The sequence below is a fragment of the Suncus etruscus genome, chromosome 2 (assembly GCF_024139225.1).
Source record: "Suncus etruscus isolate mSunEtr1 chromosome 2, mSunEtr1.pri.cur, whole genome shotgun sequence".
Taxonomy (NCBI): domain Eukaryota; kingdom Metazoa; phylum Chordata; class Mammalia; order Eulipotyphla; family Soricidae; genus Suncus; species Suncus etruscus.
Genome location: NC_064849.1, coordinates 1,257,925 through 1,285,019, shown reverse-complemented (window position 1 = coordinate 1,285,019; position 27,095 = coordinate 1,257,925). Strand labels below are relative to the sequence as shown.

The following is a 27,095-nucleotide window of genomic DNA, read 5'->3' as shown; positions in this document are numbered from 1 at the left end:
TGGACTTGTTCCTGTGGCCCCTTATGCGCTGATAACGCCAGGTGGCATTATTCCTTGTTTGCATGGGCACATTAAAATGGAAAATACTATACATACAAATAAGTTCTTATCTAATAGAGATAGGAACACACAAATCTAGTGGTGCAATGGAACCTTACACCCTGAACATTGACATGATGACCTAGCACAGGCCTCAGAGGTTTGGGCATTTTCCAGTCACCCCTGAACCAGGGAAGCCATCTACAAAACATCCAAAGTTGTCTATAACATCACCTGGAAGCAATCCTCAGGGAACACCCTATTGCTGCTCTGACCTTGATTTACTCAAAAGAGTCTTCCCTTAACACTGAGAAGATTTAAATAACAACAACGACCTGCATACTGGACAGGGCTTTCTGCATTGCCCTTGAATTCTGAGTTGAAATTAGACGCCACTCTGCACCATCCTGACTTCAATGTAGGATATACAGATTCCAGGACCTTCAATATAGAAACAGGATACCAACAACAGAGACTGTGAAAAATATAACTGTATGGGCCCTACAGACAATGACCAGGATTGGACAAACTAGTTTGCCTGGAACCTAGAAATGGTCTTATGTCAGGAAACTTCAGGGGTAAGGTCTCCTTGTACTTAGGCCAAAAGTTTTTCCTTTCCATGACCCCCATACTTTGGTGGACTCATGCAAACAATAATTGCCACTCTAACATTGTTTATACAGTGCTCCTTTGACTCTAAACCTTTAAGAAACCACTAGTAAAAATATCTGGAACTGCAAAAAAAAAATGGTTTACATTAGTGTTAACATATATGCTTTTAGTTAAACTAGCATTCTGGGGGATAAAGGAGGAAGAAAAGGATATATGCTTGGGAACAGGGATGAAGGGAGGACAACACTGGGGATGATGGATATTCCCCTGATTCAATATTAATATGTACCTAAAATACTACTGTGAAAGATATGTAAGTCATTATGATAAAAAATTGTGTTTATTTAGATATGTTCTTTAACTTACATGTATTATTATATTAATTATATGTTATGTTATGTTACTATATTATGTTATGACAGTTTACCTCAATATGTTAATCAATTTTGTCTCTTGAATAAATTCTTACAATAAAAAAAAAAAAAGAAATCCCTCCTGGCAGGCTTGGGGGACCATATGGGATGCTGGGATTTGAACCAATGACCTTCTGCATGAAAGGCAAACGCCTTACCCCCATGCTATCTCTCTGGCCCAATTTTTTGTTTTGTTTTTGTGGGTTTTTTTGTTTGTTTGTTTTTGAGGCCACACCTGTCAGCACTCAGGAATTAGTCCTGGCTCTGCACTTAGAAATCACTCCTGGGGGCCGGTGAGGTGGCGCTAGAGGTAAGGTGTCTGCCTTGCAAGCGCTAGCCAAGGAAAGATCGCGACCGTGGTTCAATCCCCTGGCATCCCATATGGTCCCCCAAGCCAGGGACAATTTCTGAGCGCTTAGCCAGGAGTAACCCCTGAGCATCAAATGGGTATGGCCTGAAAAAAAAAAAGAAATCACTCCTGGCAGGCTCAGGGGGACCATATGGGATGCTGGGAATTTAACCCGGGTCCATCCCAGGTTGGCTGTGTGCAAGGCAAAAGCCCTACTGCTGTGCTATCTCTCAGGCCCCCAAAAGCATTTGAAAACTTGGAGTTGGGAAGATGAGTTTGAGTTCCATGAATGTGAGTAGAGTAGTTCCCTTCCTCTGTCATAGAAGGAGCTGGTTCTTGGGGTGAACAACCCTAAGAAATAACATCTACAAGAACCCACTTTCCTGAAAGGGGCACCCAGCAAGCACATACGTCTGGAAGTGTGCATGTCTGCCCACTTTTTCTTCCAGTTTCTCCAGAAAACTCAAATCCGTGGCAGGGCCAGGACGAATGCATTCTTCGTCCTGCGAAAGAAGAGCAGAGACCCCGGCCCTGAGCCCCTCAGAGCACCGGGACAGAGCAGCAATGCATCCAAGCTGCAATCGTTCCATGGTGTGTGTGTGTGTGTGTTAATGTTAATCATGTGTGACACCCAGCAGTGCTCGGGGATTGCTCTTTGCTCAGGAAACCCTGCTTGTGGCCTAGGGGACCATTTGGGATGTCAGAGATCAAACCTGGGTCTACCATATTGGAGGCAAATATCTTCATTGTGCTATCGCTCCAAAGGTTTCCTAACACACTTTGTGATTGTGTTTCTGGCAGTGTGCACTCACCACAAGTGGCTCCAAAACCCTTGAGTGTTGTTTGGGAGAACTACTTGGTCCCGTCCCCCCTCGCCAAATAAGAAGAAAATATTTTGGGGCCGAAGAGATAGCATGGAGGTAAGGCGTTTGCCTTTCATGCAGAATGTCATCCGTTCAAATCCAGGTGTCCCATATGATCCCCCGTGCCTACCAGGAGCAATTTCTGAGCCTGGAGCCAGGAATAACCCCTGAGCATTGCTGGGTGTGACCCAAAAACCACAAAAAAAAAAAAAAAAAGAAAATATTTTTTGTTTTGTTTTTGGGCCATACCCAGTGGTGTTCAGAGGTTTCTCCTGGCTCCACAATCAGAAATCACTCACGGCAGCTCAAGGGACCACATAGAATACCAAGGAGTGAGTCCAGGTTGGCTGCATGCAAGGCAAAAAGCCCTCCCCACTGTGCTTTCACTTCAGCCCCTAAGAAGAACATCTTAACCCAGTGGATTCCCTCTCGATCACCAGCCTAGACCAAAGTTCTGCTTGTTGTCAACAGCCTATAAGTTCATTTTCTTACCAGGATAGAAATGATTCCTTTGTGTCTCTCTTCCACCAAGTCACAGATGATTTTGTTGTTGAAGTACTGAATGGGTTCCCACTACAATGGCAAACAGAAAACTCTTCAAGAAGGCTTTAGCGGAGCAGGGAATGGATTTCCTAAATGTGTTTTTAGAGAAAACAAACAGCTTTCCAAGCAAAATATAAACTTTAGAGGGGGGAATATGAACTCTATAACCAAATTGCAGAAACAAGATCCAAGGAATTTTATGACCAACATGATAGAAATATGATCCACTAGGAAATAAGCAGAGGAGACATGATTAGCTCTGACTCAGGCAGATCTGGGAAAATATCTCTACTGCCCTGACGGGTCGCCATAAGTGTTTTTCATGAACTGATGAAATCAAGCAGAGACAGGGATCACCTGGATCTTGTTTGCTCACCAGATCTCTGTATGCTGAGTGGATCTCTGTCTGTTCACCGAATCCCTGTCTGCTCATTAGATCCCTGTTTGTTTGCTGGATCACTGTCTGCTCACTGGATCCTGCTTGTTCACCAGATCCCTTTTTGTTCACCGAACCCATGTCTGCTCACTGGATCCCTAACTGATCACCAGATCCCTGTCACTCACCTGGATCCCTTCCAGCTCATACTCTGTCTGCTCGGCCTTCAGCGTCCTCTCGATCAGCAGCTGCTGCAGCTTCTCGTTGCAGTAATTGATGCAGAACTGCTCGAACCTACGGATGCGCAAGACTGACCCAAGAGCTCCCAGGGACCTGAAGTTTCAGGTTGGCTTGGGTTGGGTTTGGGATCACAGCCGGTTGTGCCCTGGATCCCTCCTGGCACCGCTCAGGGAGACCATAGGAAGTGCCGGGGATTGAAACTGAGTCGGCTGCCTTCAAAGCCAACGTCTTAACCTGTTTCCATCCTCCACCAACAAGATCAATTTTTATCCATTGTATGGACTAAAAACAATGGCTTTGATGAGTCCAGTGAGCTTACTCCAGAGGCGACAAGAGTTCAATGAAAAAAAAAAATCACCTGCTTTGTGGCTGTTCCACTTCTAGAAATGTCTAGAAACCAGGGGTGGTAACAGTCTGAACATTTCTGGGGACGGAAACGTGGATCCAAGTGATTGGGAGAGGCCGCAACTCCCGCTGGGAACGAAGTCGCACTGGGCCAGGCCAGACTCACCCGTTCTTGTCAAAGACCTCGAACCCATAGATGTCCACCAGCCCGATCACCGTCTTCTGTGTGAAATCCTAGACGGGTGACACCGGCTCTTAGCAGCGGCTGGCTGCACAGCTGGGCCACAGAGCCAGAGCTCCAGGCTCCTGTCCCTCCCACAGAGCTACACTTCTGGGGTGGGCAGCGTTTCTAAAGAAGCCAGAGTTCCTTCCAGAGTCCACGTTTGTGCTCACCTCCCTGGTCACCCCAGCCCACAGCCCCCCTAAAAGAGAACAAAGCCAATAAACAAGCCCAGAGACGTGCTTCAGGAGAGATCAGGACATCCGCAATCCCTTCCAGGCGGAGGATCCAGAGGGCTGGAGCGACATCACAGTGGGGATGGCCCTTGCCTGGCATATGGTCAAGCCAGATTTGATCCCCGACATCCCGTATGATCCCCGTGCAAGACCAGGAGTGATTCCTGAGCAGAGCCAGGAGTGAGCTTTGAGTGAGCGTCACTAGGTGAGCCCCACTACCACCCACAAAACACAAGTGTATGATCTAGGCTCTCGGACAAGCTAGTGGGTGGAGAGTCAGCTTTTTCCCACCAAGGCTCCTTCAACATTCTACAGACAGTGTGGAGTGGACTGAGGCCGCAGACTCGTCCCCTACAACTGCCCGTCCTGGGCTCCTCCACACTCGCCTCTCCTGGGTTCCTCCCACCACATTTGCTCACTTCTAACAGCTGTAAATTCCCTTCTGAAGAATTATGACTACACACAGATACTCCCTGAATGTTTGAACATACCTGATCCCTGCATGGCATGTGATGTGCCTCCTCCCCTCCTGAATGTGAACTCCCATATTTTTATGCTGGGCTGTGGACCAGGGCTCCCTTCACCTTTAAAGAAGTCTCTCTCTTCCCCCCTCTGTCTTCTCTCTCTCCCCACTCTCTTTCACTCATTTTTGGGCTGCATGCACCGGCACTCAGCATTATTTCCGGCTCTGCACTCAGGAATCACTCCTGATTGCTGATGGTCTCAGGGGACCATATGGGATGCCAGGGATCAAACCCAGGCCGGCTGAGAGCAAGGCAAATGCCCTGCTTGTTGAGCTATGGCTCCAGCCCCCTTTTTGTTTTTGGGCCACAACTGGCGGCTGTCAGCGTTCACTCTGGCTCTGAAAACACTCCTTGAAGGTTTGGGGGAGGGTGTTGGATGCTGAGGATCATTTCAAGGTTGACCACGTGCAATTCAAACACCCTCCCTGCTGTGCTATTACTTTGCCACTCCCTTTCTTAGACACTCCAAAAATGAAACCTGTCTTTACTCCCACAAAGTTATTATTTTATTATTTTGGTGTTTGGGTCACACCCGGTGGCTCTCAGGAGTTACTCCTGGCTCTGCACTCAGAAATCGATCCTGGGGCCCGGAGAGATAGCACAGTGGTGTTTGCCTTGCAAGCAGCTGATCCAGGACCAAAGGTGGTTGGTTTGAATCCCGGTGTCCCATATGGTCCCCCGTGCCTGCCAGGAGCTATTTCTGAGCAGACAGCCAGGAGTAACCCCTGAGCACCGCCGGTGTGGTCCCAAAACCAAAAAAAAAAAAAAAGAAAGAAATCAATCCTGACAGCTCCAGGGACCTACGGAACGCCAGGATTCGAACCACTGTCCGTCCTGGATCAGCTGCGTGCGAGGCAAATGCCCTACTGCCGTGCTATCTCTCCGCCCCCTATTATTATTATTATTATTATTATTATTATCATTATTATTGATGGAGATGATGGTTGGGCTGTAGTACCCAGTGATGTTTCAAGGAATACTCCTGGGACTGTGCTCAGGGCACAATCTTGGTTCTGCTTGTAGGCACACGTAGTTCTGGGGATCAAACCCAAGGGTCCAGCATGCAGAGAATGTTCTCAAGCCGGTAAAGCTCTCTCCAGCCCCGTCTTTTCATTTCTTTTGGGTGGAGGCCATCCCTGGGGTGCTCAGGGGTTACTCCTGGCAGGGCTGGGGGAACTATATGCAATACTGGCCATCAAACCCAGGTTGGTTACATGCAAGGCAGGTGCCTGCACCCCTGTCCTACCTCTCTGGCCCTTAACCCCTCTTTTTCCTGCAGGAGAAAAAACCCATTTGTCAAAGAAATGTAACCTGAGGGAATCTTTGAAGAAAGCAGCTGTATTTCCTCCCTATAACTATTAGTACTCTGCTATTAAGAATTCCTGGGGGCTGGAGAGATAGCATGGAGGTAAGGCGTTTGCCTTTCATGCAGAAGGTCATCGGTTTGAATCCCGGCGCCCCATATGGTCCCCCGTGCCTGCCAGGAGCAATTTCTGAGCCTGGAGCCAGGAATAACGTCTGAGCACTGCCGGGTGTGACCCAAAAACCACAAAAAAAAAAAAAAAAAAAAAAGAATTCCGGGGGGGGGGCGGAGAGATAGCACAGCGGTGTTTGCCTTGCAAGCAGCCGATCCAGGACCAAAGGTGGTTGGTTCAAATCCCGGTGTCCCATATGGTCCCCCGTGCCTGCCAGGAGCTGTTTCTGAGCAGACAGCCAGGAGTTAACCCTGAGCAACGCCGAGTGAGGCCCAAAAACCCACCCCCCCAAAAAAAAAAAAAAGAATTCCTAGGGGCTGGAGAGATAGCACAGAAGTGTTTGCCTTGCAAGCAGCTGATCCAAGACCTAAAGTGGTTGGTTTGAATCCCTGTGTCCCATATGGTCCCCCGTGCCTGCCAGGAGCTATTTCTGAGCAGATAGCCAGGAGTGACTCCTGAGCACAGCCGGGTGTGGCCCAAAAAAGAAAAAACAAAAAAGAAAAAAAAAAAGAATTCCTGGGTACCCCCAAGTGCTGCCTGACATACTCCAAATGCAGAGTCCCCCACATTTGAGGGGGACATGCCAAAAGACTTGGGTTTGCATCCTTGCTGGCTCCTGGCTTGGGGAGCTGCCTGGGTCTTTCCCCTCAGGGGGCTCATAGGGACCTCGTGGGGACAGACCTTGTTAACGAGGGAGGAGTTGATTCTGCTGACCAGCCATGTGAAGGTTCGTTCATATACTGCCTTTGCTAGAGCGTCGCGTGCGTAGATAGAGAGTTCCAGAGTCAGTGGGCAGATGACCTGGGGTAGACAGAGAAAACAACACAGACAATTCAAATAGAACCAAGGACACGAAGCCCTGAGTTCTCAAGAGACTCAAGGAGGGTTTGGAGAAGGAAGCTGTGTCCAGGGTGTCCAGGGACAGAGATGCATGTCCAGAACATTCCAGAACATTCTAGAACATTTTAGAATGTGCAGGGCCCAGGAGATCCAGGCTTGGCAAGACAAGCAATGATGTGGGGAGAATATGGGGGGAAGAGAGAGCCTTAAACTGTGAAAAATCCCCTAGGGACCCACAGATCTGCTCCATGGCAGGGTGGGATGAGGGGTATCATTTCTGGTCCTAGAAATTAAAGAAGGTGAAGTGAACCGGGGCCTGGCTTCTCACTCGAGCCGGAGAAACCCTTCTGAATATGGAGGCTCCAGATAGCTGGTGACAGCCAAAGGTTTCTGAACACACATGACTGGTGTTTAATTTAATGTCTATGACATCATCCGTCCAAGATGTTTTCAGCAGGGTGGGGCTAAGCAAGAGAGATGAAGGAGTGAAGGGAAGAGTGTCTGAAAACCCGCATGTGGGGGGGGGAGCCTGGCTGAGGGGGCCACAGCAATTCGTGAGCATGGTGGGGAGGTTGAGGCAGAAGCATCAGGCAGGGCCTGGATTACACCGGACCTGCAGCCGCAGGGGACAGGTCACCCTTCATCACCTCCATCTGGTCTCACCTCCTCTGTTTTGGCTTCGATCTTCCTATGGGTGAGAGCTTCCAGAAGCATCGATGGCTGCACCCCGAGGAGCTGCAGGAGTGGAGGAGACCAAAGTGTCCTCTTTTATTTTTGGGGTGTGTGTGTTGTTTTTGTGTTTGTTTTTGCTTTTTTGGGTCACACCCGGCTGTGCTCAGGAGTTACTCCTGGCTCTATGCTAAGATATCGCTCCTGGCAGGCTCGGGGGACCATATGGGATGCCGGTATTTTAACCATCATCCTTCTGCATGCAAGACCTTACCTCCATGCTATCTCTTCGGCCCTTATTTTTGGTTTTTGGGTCACACCTGAGATAGTCAGGGGTTACTATTGGCTCTGCACTAAGAAATCACTCCTGGTTGTCTCAGGGGACCATACATGATCTGGGAATCAAACCCAGGTGTGTCGTGGGTTCCATTTTGTGCAAGGCAAAAGCCCTACCACTGTGCTCTCTCTGGCCCCAGTTTCTTTCTTTCTTTTTTTTTTTCTTTTCTTTTTTTGGTTTTTGGGCCATACCCAGTGACGCTCAGGGGTTAATCCTGACTCTGCGCTCAGAAATGGCTCCTGGCTTGGGGGACCATATGGGATTCCGGGGGATCAAATTGCAGTTTGTCTAGGTCAGTTCGTTCAAGGCAAACACCGTACAGCTTGCACCACTGCTCCAGCCCTCTTTTTCTTTTCTTTTTTTTTAATTTTTGGGCCAAACCTGGTGGCACACAGAATTACTCCTCGCTCTGTACTCAGGAATCACACCCAATTGTTGAGGAATGATTGCTGGTGGTCTCAGGGGACCATATACCCAGGTCGGCTGAGTGGAAGGCAAATGCTCCCTGTTTTGATTTTGGTTACACCTACTGGTGCTCAGGGGTTACTCCTGGCTCTGTGCTCAGAAATCACTCCTGGCAGGCACAGGGGACCATGCTGGAGATCAAACCAGGGTTGACCACATGCAAAATAAACACCCTCCCCGCTGTTCTGTTTTATCACTCCAGCCCCTGTGTTTTATTTATTTATGTATTTATGTATGTATATGTATGTATGTATTTATTTATTTATTTATTTAGGGGTTACACATGGTGTGCTCAGGACTTACTCCTGTTGGGGTCTGGGGACCTCCCTGCAGTGCTAGCTGCTTGCTGCCTTCATGCACCAAGGACCACAGCAGGATTTTCCACCCACAAGCCCCCTGGCTGCCCCCGTGCTCCAGAGTGGCTGAGAGGCCGAGCCTGGATGCCCACCCGCAGAGACCACTGCACCCCTCACCCAGGTCTGCTGGCTCCCCTGGACCCAGCTCCTCACCTTGGCGATCCACTTGATCTCGTGGGTGTGGGGAATGGTGGCATGGCCCTGACGACTCTCCCCAAAGCAGATGTTCCCCAAGTGCAGGACGCTGGCGATGATCCCAAAGAGATTCTAGGTGCGGAGAAAGGGCAGGAGAGAGGACGGGTGTGGGGCAGCTGGCAGGGACACGAAGCAGGGCCTGGCTCCTCCAGACTCCAGCCCAGCCAGAGACCTGGGTTTACTCCCCGCCCAGGGACCTGCCTCGCCTGCACCTCAGATGTCAAGGGGTGCAAAAGAGGAACCGCCGAGGAGGGCAGGGAAGCTGCTGCCTCAGTCACCAGCAGAGAACATGTTTTTGGGGGGCTCAAATGTACTCTTGACCACACCTAGAGGTCCTCAGGGGTAGGTCCTGGCTCAGCATTCAGGAAACCACAGTTAATGTCACAGATGGAACTTTAGGATCTCTGAAGAAGTTTGTTGTTTTTTTCATCCTTCTTCCAAGTTGACTGCTTGCAAGGCAAATGCTGTAACACTACTAACTCTCTGGCCTGGACACTTTTATTTGTTGTTGTTGCTGTTGTTAGTTTTGGGGCCACACTTAGCATCGCGAGGTTACTCCTGGCTGTGCATTCAGAAATTACTTCGAGCCAGGGCCGGAGCAATAAAACAGAGGTAGGGCGTTTGCCTGACATGTAGCTAACCCGGGCGGACCCGGGTTCGATCCCCGGCATCCTATGTGGTCCTCTGAGCCTGCTGGGAGTAACTTCTGAGTGCAGAGCCAGGAGTAACTCCTGAGCCTCCAGGTGTAACTCAACCACCCAAAAAACAAAAACAAAAACAAAAACAAAACTGAGTTTTAGAAACATTAGCGCCTTTCATTTAACAGTGAGAAAATTGGGGGTGTCCAGATAAAATACAAAACATAATTAATATTTGCATTTTAAATACACAACGACTAATCTTTTAGCCTATTCCATGCATGTCCAAACATTTACCTAAACTTAAAAATTAAGCATTAGGACTGGAGTGGTGGCGCAAGCCGTAAGGCATCTGCTTTGCTCGAGCTAGCCTAGGATGGATCATAGTTCGATTCCCTGACATCCCATATGGTCCCCCAAGCCAAGAGCAATTTCTGAGCACATAGCCAAGAATAACCCCTGAGCATCACCGGGTGTGACCCAACCCTCCCCCCAAATTAAGCAAAATACCTATTCCTGGCACCCAAGACTTCTGTTTGCTATCTGAAACATACCTGGCAATGCTCAGGGGTCGCTCCTGGTGGAGCTCAGGGGACCCTATGGAATACCAGGGATATCTGCGGCACGCAAGTGCCCTACACATTCCATTATCACATTAGCCCCGTCCCCAACATTTTTTATTTGCTGAACCTGACGATCCCAGCGACAGATGCCCCTCCTGGTAATGTTACCTCCAGGTCAGCATCAGTAAAATTGATGACAGAGAAAGCATTGGACACTGTTTTCCAGGCGTCCTTATCATTGATGGAAGACTGTTTGGCAGAATGGCCCTGTGGACATAGAACCAGGTCACGCACTGACAGCTGGTTGGGGCCAGAGCCGTAGCACAGTAGGGAGGGTGTTTGCTTTGCATGCAGCCAACCCAGGTTCGATCCCCAGCATCGTCCCAGATAGGCCCCTGAGCCCCACCAGGAGCGATTCCTGAGCCAAGAACCTGGAGTAACCCCTGATCATCCCCGGATGTGGCCTCAACACCCCTCCAAAGCTGCTCTGATGATTCCCATTCAGCCGGGACTGGCACCCCATTTCCACGCTCACCTCTCTTTGTTGGGTTTAAAAGGAGGTGCTTCTCCAGCTTCTAATAAGAGATGGGAAACCAGTAGTGCAGCCTGGGACTGGGACCCAGGACTTAACAGCAGCCCCAGGGCCACAGCTCCCCCCCATAGGGCCAGGCATCATCTGCCGGTCCTCCCCACCTGGGAGAGGTACTTGTACAGCTGCGGGTCTCGCTCCAGTCCCAGGTGAGCAAGAAGGCCCTGGTCCCCGCCCTCCAGCAGCTGGTAGAAGATGTGGAAATTTCGCTCGCCCTGGTTCTGGTGGACGACCCGGGACTTTTCTATCAGGTAGCTGATGATGTGGCCGCCAACAGGGACGCCCTTCAGAACAGAGCAGAAACAGCCGCATTGGCTACAACGACCCGCTGGACATGGAGGACACGGGGGGTGTTATTATGGGGTTCGTATTCAAGATATATACAAAGCAACGGTAAAATTTAACAAGAAACAACACTCAACCCCATCCAAGAATGAGAAGAGATGAACAAAAATTTCCTCAAAGAAGAAATACAAGTGGCCAATAGGTACATGGAAAATTTCTCTATATCATTCATTATAAGATATCCCTTCCCGGGGCCGGGCGGTGGCGCTAGAGGTAAGGTGCCTGCCTTGCCTGCGCTAGCCTTGGACGGACCGCGGTTCCATCCCCCGGTGTCCCATATGGTCCCCCAAGCCAGGAGCGACTTCTGAGCACATAGCCAGGAGTAACCCCTGAGCATCACCGGGTGTGGCCCAAAAACCAAAAAAAAAAAAAAAAGATATCCCTTCCCCCAACACCCTAAGATTTCTGTTGAGATGTTAATCCCCTCTGCATGTCAGCTTGGTCCACACCTGGGATGGGGGGGGGGGGTGTATTTTAAATAAAGAATAAGAGACTCTGGATAAGGGGAAGGGAGAAGGAGAAAAAGGCAGAGAGCCAGAGGAGAAGCAGCAAGAAGCTGCTTGGGAAAAGCTTAGCACAGAAGTCATGTGAGAAAAAGCATATGGCGGACAGGGCCTTGGAATAAAAGCAAGCTGATTCCAATAAAACGTTGACCGCTTGTGAATTATTTCTCTGCCGTGATCCTTTGTCTTCAGACCTGCTGGCCGAAGGGCCTAGAGGCACCGTGCCATGCCGAGGAGGCCTCAACCAACATGTGGATCTTATATTTTATAATTGAATCAAAATTAATCACCAGAGAGACGCAAATCAAAACAACAGTGAGAATCACCTCACACTACAGAGACTGGTGCATATTCCAGAGAACAAGAACAACCAGTGCTGGCACAGATGTGAGGAGAAAGGGACTCTCGTTCACTTGCTAGGGGGAATGTCGACTGGTCCAGCCTTTTTGGAAAATAATATGGACCATTCTCAAAAGACTAGAATCTGGGCTTCTGTTTTACCCAGGAATGCAGTTTCTAGAATATTTAGGGGCCCAAAAAGCAATGCAGAAAAGCCGTCTGCATTCCTGTTCATCGCAGCACTATTCACAATAGCCAGAATTTGGAAGCAGCCCAAGTGCCCAAGAACAGGCTGCTCTCCCCTGACCCTTGCACCACGACTACAATGAGGAAATGTCCCTGGGCTGAATATGTCTGCCAATGCCTGGCATTCCCAGTAAGGTAAGAATGGCACCTGTGAGAGGCAGCACTGATATTTCCCCGCCCACCCAAGAAATCCCCTTCTAGGGACCTGCAAGATATTCCAGTGGGTAAGGGATTTGCCTTGCATGTGGCTAGCCCAGATCTGATCCCTGACACCCTAGGTAAGTCCTGAGCATCACAGGGTCTGACTCAAAAACAAATACAATAGACCGGAGTGATAGCATAGTGGTAGGGCATTTGCTTTGCATGCAGCCAACCCAGAACAGACCTGGGTTTGATCCCTAGCATTCCATGTGGCCCCCTGAGCCTTTCTGGGTGTGGCCCAAAAACAAAACAAAAAGGAAAGAAATATGTCTTCCTCAACAAATGAGTGGCTAAAGAAACTTTGGTACATTTACACAATGGAGTATGCAGCTGTTAGGAATAAAAAAAAATGAAGTCATGAAATTTGCCTAAAAAAGGATGGGCATGGAGATTATTATGCTGAATGAAATGAGTCAGAGGAAGAGAGATAGACAGAAAATAGTCTCACTCATCTGTGGGATTTAAAAAAAAAGACTAAAGAAAAAAAGGAAGAGAGATAGACAGAAAATAGTCTCACTCATCTGTGGGATTTAAAAAAAAAGACGAAAGAAAGAAAGAAAGAAGAAAGAAGAAAGAAAGAAAGAAAGAAAGAAAGAAAGAAAGAAAGAAAGAAAGAAAGAAAGAAGAAAGAAAGAAAGAAAAAAAGAAAGAAAGAAAGAAAGAAAGAAAGAAAGAAAAGAAAGAAAGAAAGAAAGAAAGAAAGAAAGAAAAGAAAGAAAGAAAGAAAGAAAAGAAAGAAAGAAAGAAAGAAAGAAAGAAAGAAAGAAAGAAAGAAGGCTGGATTGATAACACAGCATAGGCTTTTTTGCTTTACATGCAGTCAATCCAGGATAGACTTGGCTTGATCCCCAGTGTCCCATATGGTCCCCCTAGCCAGGAGTGATTTCTGAGCACATAGTCAGGAGTAACCCCTGAGCATCTTCGGGTGTAGCCAAAAAAAAAAAGAAGAAAAGAAAAGAAAGAAACAAAAAGACAGTATGGTAATAATACCCAGAGAAAATAGAGATGAGGGCTGGAAAGACCAGCTCATGATATGAAGTTTACCATAAAGAGTGGTGAGTGCATTTAGAGAAATAACTGCACCGACAACTACCATAACAATGATTGTGAGAGAGAAATAGAATGTCTGTCCTGAAGATAGGCACGGGGTGGGGAGGAGGGAAATGGGGGATATTGGTAGTAGGGAAGGGGGGACGTACATTGGATGACTGAAACCCAACTGCAAACATTTTTGTAACTATGGGTGTTTAAATAAATAAATTATTAGTAAAAATAAAAAGCAATGTATCTCCTTCCCTCTGGTGATTGGGAATGGGCACTCACTACTGGCAAGCTCCATGGGCTCCACAGATATCATAGAGACTTTAGTCTACCTTGAAGTCAAACTGGATGTCCATGTATTTTCCAAATCTGCTTGAGTTGTCATTTCGGAGCGTCCTGGCATTTCCAAAAGCCTTAGAACAGAGAGTCGGGGAAGAGTCAGAAACAGAACAGGAGTTAAGGCGTTGACACAAAGCCTTGCTTGTGGCCGATCCACATTCCATCTCCGGTACTATATGATGCTCAAGTATTGGCCAGAAGCACTCCCCCAAACACAGAGCTAGTTGGAGTCCAACCCCTTTCTCCCCCAAACAAACAAAAGCCAGTTGTGGGAGTAGGCAAAGGGTAACTGAAGCCCACTGTCAGTCATGTCATTTAGGCTCACCAAGCTCTTTAACTTCTCTCCTTCAATGGAAGAAGAGGGTACTTGGTCCTTACTCTGTCTTCTAAGGAAATTACTAAATACAGTGAATTTGGGGCCTGAAAGAAAGTACAGGGAGGGTGTTTGTCTTATATGTGACCAACCTGGGTTCAATCTCCTGCACCCAATATGATTCTGCTGTCAAGCATTGACATGAATAGTACCTGAGCTCGGAGCACCACTGGGTATGACTCCCCAAAAAAAGCCCTCAAAACTACAGTGGGTTTGATGCCAATCACTGCAGTAGACTCCATGGAGAAGTGAAGCTAAAATAAAGAGGGGAAAATGATCACCTCCCCAGAAGCCCATGGAGGAGGAGATGGGAAAGGATAAGTAGAGGGATGAAGGCTCAGGCCCTGACCATTCTAGAAGGGACTGCATTGGGCTGGAGTGGTAGTGCAGTGGGAAGATGTTTGCCTTGTACACAACTGACTTGGATTTGACCCCTGGCACACAAACCCCCTCATAGGGTGCCTAGAGCACCACCAGGAGTAATTCCTGAGTGCAGACCCAAGTGTGGCCCCAACATAAAACAAAATAAACAACAACAAAAGAAGATACTATGCCGGGGCTGGAGAGATAGCATGGAGGTAAGGCGTTTGCCTTTCATGCAAGAGGTCATTGGTTCGAATCCCAGCGTCCCATATGGTCCCCCGTGCCTGCCAGGAGCAATTTCTGAGCATGGAGCCAGGAGTAACCCCTGAGCACTGCCAGGTGTGACCCAAAACCCCCAAAAAAAAAAAAAAAAAAAAAAAAAAAGAAGATACTATGCCCCTGACACCAGTTTCTCCTTATACCAGACTTGACTGTTTAAGTCAAAGGGCAAAATGGAGAAATGCCTTCAACCACAAACATCTACTGCAAACAAGCCAAAACAGGTGAAAATTACTTGTTCGAAAGCAATATACCAAAGAATCACAAACCACAGAAGAAATATGCCTCAAAAATTTTTTTTTTTTTTTGGTTTTTGGGCCACACCCGGTGACGCTCAGGGGTTACTCCTGGCTATGCGCTCAGAAATCGCTCCTGGCTTGGGGGACCATATGGGATGCCGGGGGATTGAACTGCGGTCCATCCTAAGCTAGTGCAAGCAAGGCAGGCCCCTTACCTGTAGCGCCACCGCCTGGCCCCTCAAAATTACTTTTATTAAAATAAAAAAGAAGAACCAATAGAGAGAGGCCAGCTAGAACAGCAGGGAGGGCACTTGTCTTGCATGCAGCAGCTAGGTTCCATCCCTAATATTCCATAAGGTCCATTGTGGCCCACTGGGAATGATTCCTGAGTGCAGAGTCAGGAGAAAGTCCAGAGCACTGCTGGGTGTGGGCCCTCCCCTCGCCAAAAAAAGAACCAATCAAATATTATGTTATTGCTTACTGTTCTTGGTGTGTGCTTTTCATAGCATGTTTAACATTCAGAAACTTGCTAAGAGGTAGGCACTTGGAATAGAGCCAGTCCACAGATCCAGATCAGGAACCTGAATCTAGAAAGACTTAGAAGGACTTGCTGTTTGGCTGCCATATTAGCACCCACATCTGCTAGGCCTCCAGGTCACGTCTGTCACCCCAGAATTCCCATGACACCCCTCTCCTTACCTCCCACTAACACGCCTGCTTTCCTAGGATCCTCCATGGCACTCACACACACACACACACACACACACATACCCTCACCCCCATGGAACCCCAAAGAATGCCCACCTCCAGCACCGGATTGGAGAGCAACAGTCTGTCACGGGCAACTTGCAGAGACTCAGTCATGGGGCAGGTCACTGCAAAATACTGGAGGATCTTCTTGGAGGCTTCCGTTTTCCCAGCCCCGCTCTCTCCGGAAATGAGGATAAAGTGGTTATTGAGTTCTGAGCACATCATACGGTAAGCGTTGTCGGCGATGGCGTAGCTGGAGGAGGACCAGACATGAGCGGAGAGAGGGGGAGTGGCTTCACTGGTGCTTCCCAGGGCTGCTGTGATGTCCACCAGGGTGGGAGGACACTGCCTCCTGGACGCCAGGTCCACCCAGTGGCACAAGAACACTCAGCAGAGAATGAGGACCCACCTACGCATGGTCACACATACATTGTATTAGGCAGCAAAACTCCAAAGCAGAGCAAGAGTTTGCGAAATCGTGAGAGTTGTTTGGATCTATCAAATGAATCTTGAGAGGTCTTGGGGGGGGGTGTCATACCCTGCAGTGCTCAGGCATGACTCCTGGCTCTGCACTCAAGTCACTTCTGGTGGGCTCAGGGGACCACCAGGTACTGGAGATCATACCTGGGTTGACCTCGTGCAAAGCAAGTACCCTGCCCACTACACTATCACTTTGACCCCCTTACCAGGTTAATTTTTTAAACTATTAGCATTTCTCAATAAGTCAAATTCTAAATTACACCCCAAAGATACTGTAGGAACTGTAGATAGAAATGGCATCATGTCTAAATGTTAAAGGGTTTGATAGAATAAAATTTAGGTTTCCTTCAAAACCTAGAATAATAAAAGTGTATATAAGGGAGTAAGACATCCATCTTGCATGTAGCCAATCCAGATTTGGTCCCAGGCATCCCATACAGTCCCCCAGCAGCACTAATAGGAATTGCTGAGTACAGAGCCAGGCGTTGCCCTGTGCATCATTGGTTGCGACCCCAAATTTAACAATAATGTCTAGCAGTGGTCCTCAAACTATGGCCTGTGGGCCACATATTGTATTTGTATCTGTTTTGTTTCTTCATTGCAAAATAAGATATATGCAGTGTGCATAAGAATTCATTCCTAAGTTTTGTTTTTACTAGAGTCAGACCTTCCAATGATCTGAGGGACAGTGAACTGGCCCCCTGTTTAAAAAGTTTGAGGACCCCTGGTCTACAGGATAGGAAAGATTTAAAATTTTTAGTAACATCGTCAGTATAAGAGGTAAAATTTAATTATAAGAGAATTTCACATCCCAGATCAGATATGGGTAAGCATGCAGGTCTCCCAAGAGTATAACCTTAGCAATATGATCTTGTTTGAAAACCAGATACTCAGAACCCACTGGTGGTAATAATGCAAAAAAAAAAAATGTAGATATATTGTGAGGTGGAATGGCTGAGTCACCAAGGAAGGTAATAGAAACCGCAAAGAAGGCAGAAATTTAAGTGAGGGGGAAGGGTCATAGGTATAGTTCAGCGGTAGGTCTCAGACCTCGTATGTGTGAGGTCTTGGGTTAACTCCCAAGATTATAGGGAGCAGGAAAATTTTTTTTTTTTTTGGTTTTTGGGCCACACCAGGTGAAGCTCAGGGGTTACTCCTGGCTATGAGCTCAGAAGTCGCTCCTGGCTTGGGGGACCATATGGGATGCCGGGGGATCGAACCGCGGTCCGTCCAAGGCTAGTGCAGGTAAGGCAGGTACCTTACCTCTAGCGCCACCGCCCGGCCCTGGGAGCAGGAAAATTTAAATGAAATATAGAATCTACTTGTCCATGTATTCAGACTTTGGGTAGAATAGTGGAGAGGAAGGACGAATAGCAGGGTCATTTAATGGCTAGAGGATGGACCGATGGATGATTGGATGGCGTAGGATGAGTAGATGGATGGACAGCTCGATTGATTGGATGGATGGGATAAATGGATAGGTGGTAGGGGATTAGCCCGAAATGAGGGAGAATGAGGGAAAACAAGAAACATACCGGGATCCATGACCTGAATGGTTACTTACACTTGTTGGTGGCAGTTCAAAAATTGACCCCTTGGGTAAAGTCCATCTGGCTCACAGAATAGATTCGAGTCTGGGTATGGATTCACAGATACAAGGAGAGTCCCAATAATATTGTCTACAGAGGAATGGACCGGGTACATGTAGTGAGATTCTAAATGTGAGAAATGGCTACGCCAACAACCGTCTACTGGCCCCACCAAATAAGTCCTTTCAGTGTGGGAGACAAAATGTGGTAGACAATACAGGTGGGGTCTCTGCTGCCAGGAAATTTATGTGGAGGGAGGGGGCTGGACTATCAGCCAAAGGATTAAGACTGCTTCAGTGGTAGGGCTGGAGAAGATAATACAGTGTGTTGGATGTTTGCCTTGCATGCACCAACCCATTCAATTCCCAGCATCCCATATGGTTCTCCTAAGCACTGCCAGGCTTAACTCCTGAGTGCGGAGCCAGGAACATCTGAGTGCCAAAGGAAAGACTGCTTTCATGAAGGGGGCTGTGATAACAGAAGGGCAGAGGACTAAAGATTGCCACCCCAAGCCAGGAGGGCCTAGGAATTCTTGCCCTTCAGAAGACAGCTGTGCTCAGACTTTAGGAATGAGAAATAAGACATGAAAAAAAAATTCAGCAAGAAGGAGTGTTTTAGTATTCGGGAACAGGTGAAGCAGGTTGACATCTTGGAAGCCAGTGAGGAAAGAAAGTGATGGGGAATGGTATGTGCTGACGTCAGAGGGAGTGGATCTGCACAAGAAATGGGGCTGGGAAGATCTGGACAAATGGTATCCGTTGGTGGACACTATTCCCAAGGCCGAAACTTAGACGTTGTCATACCTGCTCCTGACCGCTATGTGAAAGATTGGGCTTCAAGAGGAGAGCACCATGATCTGATGATGTTCCCCCAAAGATCTCCCTTCGGCCATTGGGCAATAGCTCAGTGAAGAATGACCCTGACCCCTGAAGAATGACAGGATCTTTTTAAACCCTGGGTGGGTGGACACACCTTGGGGCTCAATTTACCAATCAGAACACCCTGCTATTCCATGGCTGCGGTGGATTGGTGCAGGAAAGGCACACGACCTAAGTTGAGCCAGCCAGAGCCCACTGACATCAGGGTAGGCCTGTTCTCTATCTCGAGGCAGCAACTCATGGCCTCCAACTTGGTGCCAGGAGGCCAGGCTGCCCCAGTAGGAAACTGATACCCAAAGCAGAGGCGTGGGAAAGAGGCTTTAAGATGTCACCCTTAAAGATTGCTTTAAGGGCCTCTGTTAATGTGGGACCCTTCTGTTATTCAAATTGAAAGAATCTAGAGGATCCTCTGTGGTCTCTGTCTCTGGGCCACAATAAAGACCTTAATAAATAGGGCCAATGGTGCATCTGACAGCCTCCCTGTTCCTACCCCTGAATGATTTAATGTAGTTGAATGTATGTATGAGCTAAAGCGTGTAGTAATATTGCTCACTGTCATCAAGCAGAGGGACAAGCAGGGACCCGTTTAAGAAAAAGAAAAGAAAAACGAACCTAAACCTAGCTTGAACAAGGGGTTACATTACATAAATGAGGTTTTCCACTGAAACGCTTGCGCAGATTGTCCAAAAGCAGCTTCACTGGTGTATGCGTCCAGGAGCACAAAATCCTGCACCCCGACCCTGTCCCGGGGCTGTCAGCGCCCTCTTCCATGTGGAGGGCGAATGTGCTTCCTCCTCACTTCTTCTTTCTACGGGAAGACAGAAACAGTGCTCAGCGAGTCCTCTATCCCACCATTTCTTTCCCAGTCTAGATTGAAAGCAGCCAGACTCTAGGGTTCTGGGAGAGTGAAGATACGAAGCTTCAAGACCCCGGCTTAGGATGTCTGCCGTCGGATGACGGAATATAAATTAATGTCCATCAGAAAAATACTCAGTGTGGCCTCAAGGTCCACAGGAACCAGAGTAGCTTCCTGCCTGCCATACTCTGAGGCTTTGGCGGAACTACCAATTGTTTTCGTACCATAAAACGCACTTTCCCTGCAAAAAAGATGGAGGTAAATGTCTTGTGCGTCTTATGAAGTGATGCCACGCTGGCCCGGAAACCTGAGTGTAGGGGAGAGAGCAGAGACTAACCACTGTGGCGCCCCTTTTACTGCAGACTTGCCACATAGTATGAGCAATCAGGTTAATGTTCGTTCCACCTTCACTTAGAGTGTTCGTTAAGACTACTTGATCGCTGCTGTGACGTTTCTTTTTTTTATGTTTGACAAAAAAGTATTTAAAGACGTTTTTCTATTTTCTGATGCAAACGACAAAACCTCAGTAAATGTGTTTACACAGCTGTGGACCGGCGTATTGTAAATATACTTTGGCCTGGCAGGCTGGTGTTCCTGATGGCGTCCTGTGTTGCACCATTTGCTTTAGAATATGTTTTTCTGGTTTTCCTCACCTAAAACTATGTGCATAGGTCAGGTGCATCTTATAGAGCAAAAAAATATGATACATCTTTAGGTTTTTCTCATTCTGCTTCTTATCAAGTCAGTACTCGCGTCTATTCCCCAATCAGGAAAGTGAATACAGAACTGTGGGTCAAACATGGCCAAGAAAGCCAGCCGGCGGGGGAGAGCTCAAAGGTCTGCTTAGCCAACTTCAATCTCCTGCACTGCATGGCCCCAGAACCTCTGCAAACAATCTGTGGTGTTGCTAGAGGAGCTCCTGAGATGAAGGATCAAGTGTGAGGGAACATCAGTGCCAGAGCACAAAACACCCCATTTCACAGCCCCCGATACTTCTTGGCTCCCCAGGAGAATTCCCAGAGTGAGCATCACCATAATTAAAACAAACTGGTGTCGCCCCTCTGTTCTCTAGAACTGAACTAAGCTTGCCCCCCACTACCCGTTGGAGTGAGCTGGGGAGGAAAGTCTCAAAACTCTAGGGAAGTTAGTTACCATGAATTAGGACAGACACCTCCATGAGGGCCTCCATGAGTTTGTTAGTCAGTTTGGGGTAGGGTTGGATGGGGGTACACTTGGCAATGACTAGCCCAGCAAGGCATCTGTTAACACTGCCTGCTCTTGGGGCCAGAGAGAGCTAGGTGGGTAGGGCACTTGCCTGGCACATAGCGTTCAATTCCAGCACCCTGTGAGGTCCCCCAAGCTCTGTCAGGAGTGACCCCTGAACATTATGCCTCCCAGACCAGAACCAAACACAATAAAACAACCATGGTTTGGGCCAGAGAGATAGCATGGAGGTAGGGCGTTTGTCTTGCACACTGGTAATCCAGGACAGATGGTAGTTCAAATTCTGGCATCCCATATGGTCCCCCATGCCATCCAGGAGCAATTTCTGAGTGCAGAGCCAGGAATAACCTCTGAATGCTGCCGGATGTAAACCCCCCCCCAAAAAAAAAGTTTAGGTACTTTTCCATCTGAGTGAAGGCAGAGGGAGGCTAACTCAAAAAGAAAACCACAGACTGAACCCCTCCAAAGGAATGCAGTGATGTCAGGACCCTCCCTATTCTGTTGAGATAGAGGAACTAGCTGGGTCCGGAATGTTCCACCAGATAAGGCCCCCTGGACAACCAAAGTTGAGTCCAATGAGTCAGAGATAAGTGGAAACATCGATGTTGAGAAATGACGTGATTTGGGCACAAATGGAAATGGGCCAATCATGTATGCTGTGAAGTTTGGACTGTTTGTATTAACCAATAAAATGTGTGTGCTGTCAATGCTTGGGATTTCTACATAACCTGGCTAAGAATTTGCTTCAGGACCCTTGTCAAGACTCCCTGGTTGGATGAGACTTGGATCTCAGCTAGCAGAATAAACTCCCTTTTGTGCCTTGCATTATCGAAGGTGGTCTCTCTGACTCTCAGTGCCGACTCGGGTGTCAATTAGGACCCTGACATGTTGTCTACTCAGAAATATACTCATAAGCACTGTGTGCTTCCCCAATGAATAACAAGTCAGGAGGGACAGAGAAAGTCCCATACTCGGGCCGGAGAGATAGCATGGAGGTAGGGCATTCGCCTTGCATACAGAGGACAGTGGTTCGAATCCCGGCATCCCATATGGTTCCCCGTGCTTACCAAGGGTGATTTCTGAGCTCAGAGCCAGGAGTAACCCCTGGGTACTGCTGGGTGTGACCCCAAAAAAAAATAAATAAACAAACAAACAGACCAACAGAGCCAAAGGAGTCAGAAATGCTCCTTTAGCGCTCTCTAAGCGACAAAGTGGCATCACACTCACTTCTGCAGAAAGGTTTAAGAAACCCAGATCAAAAGGACAGAGTAAGTAGGTGAATTTGACTCTGATAGACACGTTGGTGACTTGGTGAACGGGTAAGGAAAAGCCCAAGACTGGCTGAAACCACCTTGAGAAAAAAAGCTAAGATACAAGATGGCACAATTTTATGTACTCAAGATTTCTGACAAAGGTACCAAAATAGTGCAGAGTGCAGAGGGCTCAAGAGATAGTACAGCAGGATGGGCATTCACTTGAAAGTGGCCAAACCAGGTTTGATCCCCAGCATCCCATGGGATCCCCTGAGCCCACCAGGAGTAAGTTCTGAGCACTTTTTTTTTTTTTTTTTTTTTTGGTTTTTGGGTCACACCCAGCAGCGCTCAGGGATTACTCCTGGCTCTACACTCAGAAATTGCTCCTGGCAGGCTCGGGGGACCATATGGGATGCCGAGATTCAAACCACCACCCTTCTGCATGCAAGGCAAATGCCCTCCCCATGCTATTTCTCTGGCCTCTGAGCACTTTCAGGGAGTGAAACCAAAGGAAAAAAAAATAAAAGAATTGAGTGCAGAAGAGGCAAATATTTTCATTGATGGTGAAGGAAAATTTAGATATCTATAGAAAAAAAAATTTCCAACACTTATCTTATTCCACATATATATTCTATACATACATAGCCATATAATATAAACACACATTCAATTTTATATTCAAATACATGAAATGGATTTAATATTGTTATATTCAGCTATTGTAATAAGTGTTAAAATATGTAATATATTGGGGCTGGAGAGATATCACAGCGGTAGAGCATTTGCCTTGAATGTAGCCAACTTGGGAAGGGCCCAGGTTCAATCCCCAGCATCCCATAGGGTCCCCCAAGCCTGTCAGGAGCGATTTCTGGGAGCAGAGCCAGTAGTAACCCCTGAGTGGCACTGGGTGTGGCCCCAAAACAAATAAACAAAAGTAATATGTTAAGTAAATATTAAAATATTATGTGATATGTAAAGTATATGTATCTAAGTAAACTTAAGATAGATTTTAGATCTAATATGAATGCAAATACTATAAAAATCCAATAAAAATATATATTTATGGGGCCGGCGAGGTGGTGCTAGAGGCAAGGTGTCGGCCTTGCAAGCGCTAGCCAAGGAAGGACCGAGGTTCGATCCCCTGGCGTCCCATATGGTCCCCCCAAGCCACGGGCAATTTCTGAGCGCTTAGCCAGGAGTAACCCCTGAGCATCAAACGGGTGTGGCCCGAAAAAACAAAAAGAAAAGAAAAGTACATATTTATATCCAGAGGAAAGCATAGTTTTCTTAGGACACAAGAAAAACTAGGCAGAGATCTATCTCACAGGGCTGGAATATGTGTTTTGAATGAGCAAAGTCTGGGTTCAATCCCCAGCATCGTCTGTGGTTCTGTGAACACCACCAAGGAGCAACCTCTGAGCACAGAGCTGGGAGTAGCCCCAAGCACCACTGGGCATGACCCCCTGATTCAGACTCGTTCACCTGGAGTTGGAGATACAGCGTGTGGGGTGATTTTATGTTCAAGGACATGATGATGCCCGCAGACAAGGGGCAGAGGGACGGAGCTTAGCACAAAAGAGCGCAGGCCATATGAGTCCACGTCTATGAAATTCTAGGACAAGCAAAATGAAGAATAGGAACAATCAGTGCTTGGTTATCTGTGGTGTGTGTGGGTGGGGGGAGGGCGGGAGAGAGAGAGGGAGGGAGGGAAAGAGAGGGAGAGAGAGTAGTGGGGTAGTGGGGTATTGGGGTATTTCATGTGAAGGGCATTTCTAGAGTAATGCTCCAGGGCTGTGCGTCTCAGACATGGTTCTATTGCCTAGATACACCGCTAAGATTTTTTTTATTTATTCCTCTATAGGCAAATGTTCCCTTTAGCAAGAGAGTCAGGGAGATGGTTTAAGGGACTAAGGTCAAAGGACTTTGCGAGCAGGAGTCCTGGGTTCGTTTTCTTGACACCACCCAGGTCCCTGAGCACTGAGCCAGGAGCAACTCCTGATTACCACCATGTGAGAGCCCAAAACAAAAAACAACAAGAGATCAGCAAACTGTCAGGGGAGAGATAGAGACCATCAACTGGTAGCAACTTTTGTTTTATGTTTTATGTGGGGGTTTTCTGTTTTTTTGTTTTGTTTTGTTTTGTTTTAATATGGAACGTTTCACGAATTTGCGTGTCATCCTTGCGCAGGGGCCATGCTAATCTTCTCTGTATCGTTCCAAAAGTTCCAAGTGCTGCCGAAGCAAGCACTTGTTTCTGTTTTTGGTTTTGGTTTTTACATTTTGGTTTGGGGGCTAGACCCAGCGTGTCTCAGGGGCTACTCCTGGCTCTGTGCTCAGGAATCACTCCTGGCAGGCTCAAGAAGACCTTATGAGATGCTGGGGATCAAACCCAGGCCAGCTGTTTACAAGGCAAACACCCTTTCCACTGTGCTGTCTCCGTGGCCCCCAATTTATACGAATATATTATATAAATGCATTATTATATAAAATATATAATATACCAGTAATAAATAATAAAAAGCTAAAAAGCTTCCAACCACCAGGTGTCCCCCTCCCCTAGCCATGCCAACCGGACCAGTTGGGTTGGAAAGCCGTGCCCTAAGCACCACGCAAGACGGTTTTCCGTTGCGCCAAGAGGCCGAGCTGCATTGAGCAAACACGGGGTGCACGGTCCAGATTCAGGTCTGCCTGGCTGCACCCACCCCTGGGGACGCTCCTAATCTCTCCCCAGCCCTGTGTGAGCTCGTCTGGAACACGGACTAGTCCCCATCCCCGCTTCCCAGGGCAGCTGGTTTGAACAGAGCCCTGGGGAAGCGCTTGGAACAGAGCCAAGCGCAAGGTCAGTGCCGGGGCGTCGGTCCTCCTTGGCATCAACGGAACGATCCTTAGAAATCTGAACGCCACAAAGCAAAATTTTAATTTAATTTAGCTTAATTAAAAATCCCCACCGGTTAGGAACTCTCGAGGGAGTCCTGAAATAATGTCTGGAGCTGAACCCACACACCGACAGGAGTACAGTCTGAACTGTTTCCTTTTCCTTTTTTTTTTTTAGTTTTTTTTTTGGGGGGGAGCACTTAGGTGTTACTCCTGATAGGCTCAGGGGACTCTATGGGATGCCATGGATCAAGCCCAGATCAGCCACGTGCAAGGCAAACGCCCCTACCCACTATGCTATCGCTCTGGCTCCTGGTCTTTTTTTCTCTAAAGCAGAAAAGATGAAATGCAGCGTGCCTGCCTGGCATGAAAAATGCCACAGAGAAGAGATATAATAAGAGCTGGTGCGGGCCCAAGAGATAGCACAGCTGTAGGGCAAGCAGCCGATTCCAGGAAGGATGGTGGTTCAAATCCCAGCATCCCATATTGTCCCCCCGAGCCTGCCAGGAACAATTTCTGAGCACAGAGCCAGGAGGAACCCCTGAGCATTGCCGGATGTGACCCAAAAAGTAAAATAAAAAAATAATAAGAAGAAGAAATAAAAGGAGCTGGTGAGTGAAAGAGTTCAACCTTGTTCCATAGCATGAGTTGTTTCAGACTGGCAGTTTGTTTGGTCCGTTCTGTCTGTGCTATCCATTCTAATATCACTGTTGCTTTTCATTTAGCTCTTTTTCTTTTCATCTGTTACTAGGTTATAGGTTTATTATAAAAAGGATCTGATGTGGGAGCTTACAGCTGGAAGAGATGCAAAGGGCAAACATAAGTAAGGACAGAGCTCTCAAGACACCTCTCCTCCAAGCAACACGTGTTCACCAACCTCTTACTAAAAAGTAGAGCAATTGGTGTCCTAATGAGGTTGAAAAAGTATGGAAGGGGGCCCGGAGCGATAGCATAGCGGTGTTTGCCTTGCAAGCAGCCGATCCAGGACCAAAGGTGGTTGGTTCGAATCCCGGTGTCCTATAGGGTCCCCCGTGCCTGCCAGGAGCTATTTCTGAGCAGACGGCCAGGAGTAACCCCTGAGCACCGCCGGGTGTGACCCAAAAACCAAAAAAAAAAAAAAAAAAGGATGGAGGGCTGAAGCGTTAGCACAGTGGGAGGACATTTGCCTTGCAAATGATGACCCCGGGTTCCATCTCTGGCATTCCATATGGTCCCAAGAGCCTGCCAAGAGTGATTCCTGAACGCAGAGCCAGGAGTATTACCTGAGCACTGCCAGGTGTGCCCCAAAACAAACAAACAAACAAACAAAAAAAGATCCACAGATACAGGGGCCTGAGAGATAGTACAGTGGGTAAGACAAGCGGCCAACTGGGGTTCAATCCTTGGCATCACATGTGGTTCCTTGAGCTGTGCCCTAGGAGTGCTTTCTAAGCTAAGCATCACCAGGGATAAGTCTTAAGTAGAACCAGATGTAGTCCCAAAACAAAATAAAACAACAAAAATTGACCAGGGGTCTGGAGCAGTGGCGCTAGAGGTAAGGTGTCTGCCTTGCAAGCACTAGCCTAGGACGGATTGTGGTTCAATCCCAGGCATCCCATATGGTCCCCCAAGCCAGGAGCAATTTCTGAGCGCATAGCCAGGAGTATCCCCTGAGCGTTACTGAGTGTGGCCCAAAAAATAAAAAAATTAAAAAAAATTAAACAGAGCCTAGGCTATAGAGTAAACCTTACTTTTTTTTTGGGGGGGGGTCACACTCGGCAGCGCTCAGGGGTTCCTCCTGGCTCTACGCCCAGAAATCGCTCCTGGCAGGCTTGGAGGACCATAAGGGATGCTGGGATTCGAACCACCATCCTTCTTCATGCAAGGCAAACGCCTTACCTCCATGCTATCTCTCCGGCCCATAAACCTTACATTTTAAAGCATTTTAAGTCATCCAAAGTGGAAATGAGTCAGCGTCTCCATCAACTAGAATGTTCTATCATATTCTGAAATGATGGAATTGATTTATAGCTTCATGAATAAAAGCAGTCAGAGAC

At 47.6% G+C, this 27,095-nt stretch overlaps 1 protein-coding gene and 1 non-coding gene across 2 annotated transcripts in view; both read right to left on the bottom strand.

The window, feature by feature from the left end:
• Nucleotides 1-20,885, bottom strand: part of MYO1H (myosin IH) — a 41,406-nt gene extending 20,521 nt beyond the window's left edge. Inside the window, 17 exon segments of the mRNA XM_049768194.1 lie at nt 1,825-1,916; nt 2,769-2,849; nt 3,384-3,489; nt 3,947-4,014; nt 6,917-7,036; nt 7,739-7,810; nt 9,056-9,169; nt 10,467-10,565; nt 10,992-11,171; nt 13,895-13,975; nt 15,960-16,158; nt 17,970-18,023; nt 18,025-18,064; nt 19,497-19,537; nt 19,539-19,660; nt 19,933-20,015; nt 20,861-20,885. Coding sequence (XP_049624151.1) covers nt 1,825-1,916; nt 2,769-2,849; nt 3,384-3,489; nt 3,947-4,014; nt 6,917-7,036; nt 7,739-7,810; nt 9,056-9,169; nt 10,467-10,565; nt 10,992-11,171; nt 13,895-13,975; nt 15,960-16,158; nt 17,970-18,023; nt 18,025-18,064; nt 19,497-19,537; nt 19,539-19,660; nt 19,933-20,015; nt 20,861-20,885 — 1,577 coding nt within the window.
• A 3,443-nt stretch (nt 20,886-24,328) lies between these two features.
• On the bottom strand, nt 24,329-24,431 carry LOC126002122 (U6 spliceosomal RNA). The gene has a single exon (XR_007492898.1). It is a non-coding gene; the product is annotated as a U6 spliceosomal RNA (small nuclear RNA).
• Nucleotides 24,432-27,095: the final 2,664 nt, after the last annotated feature.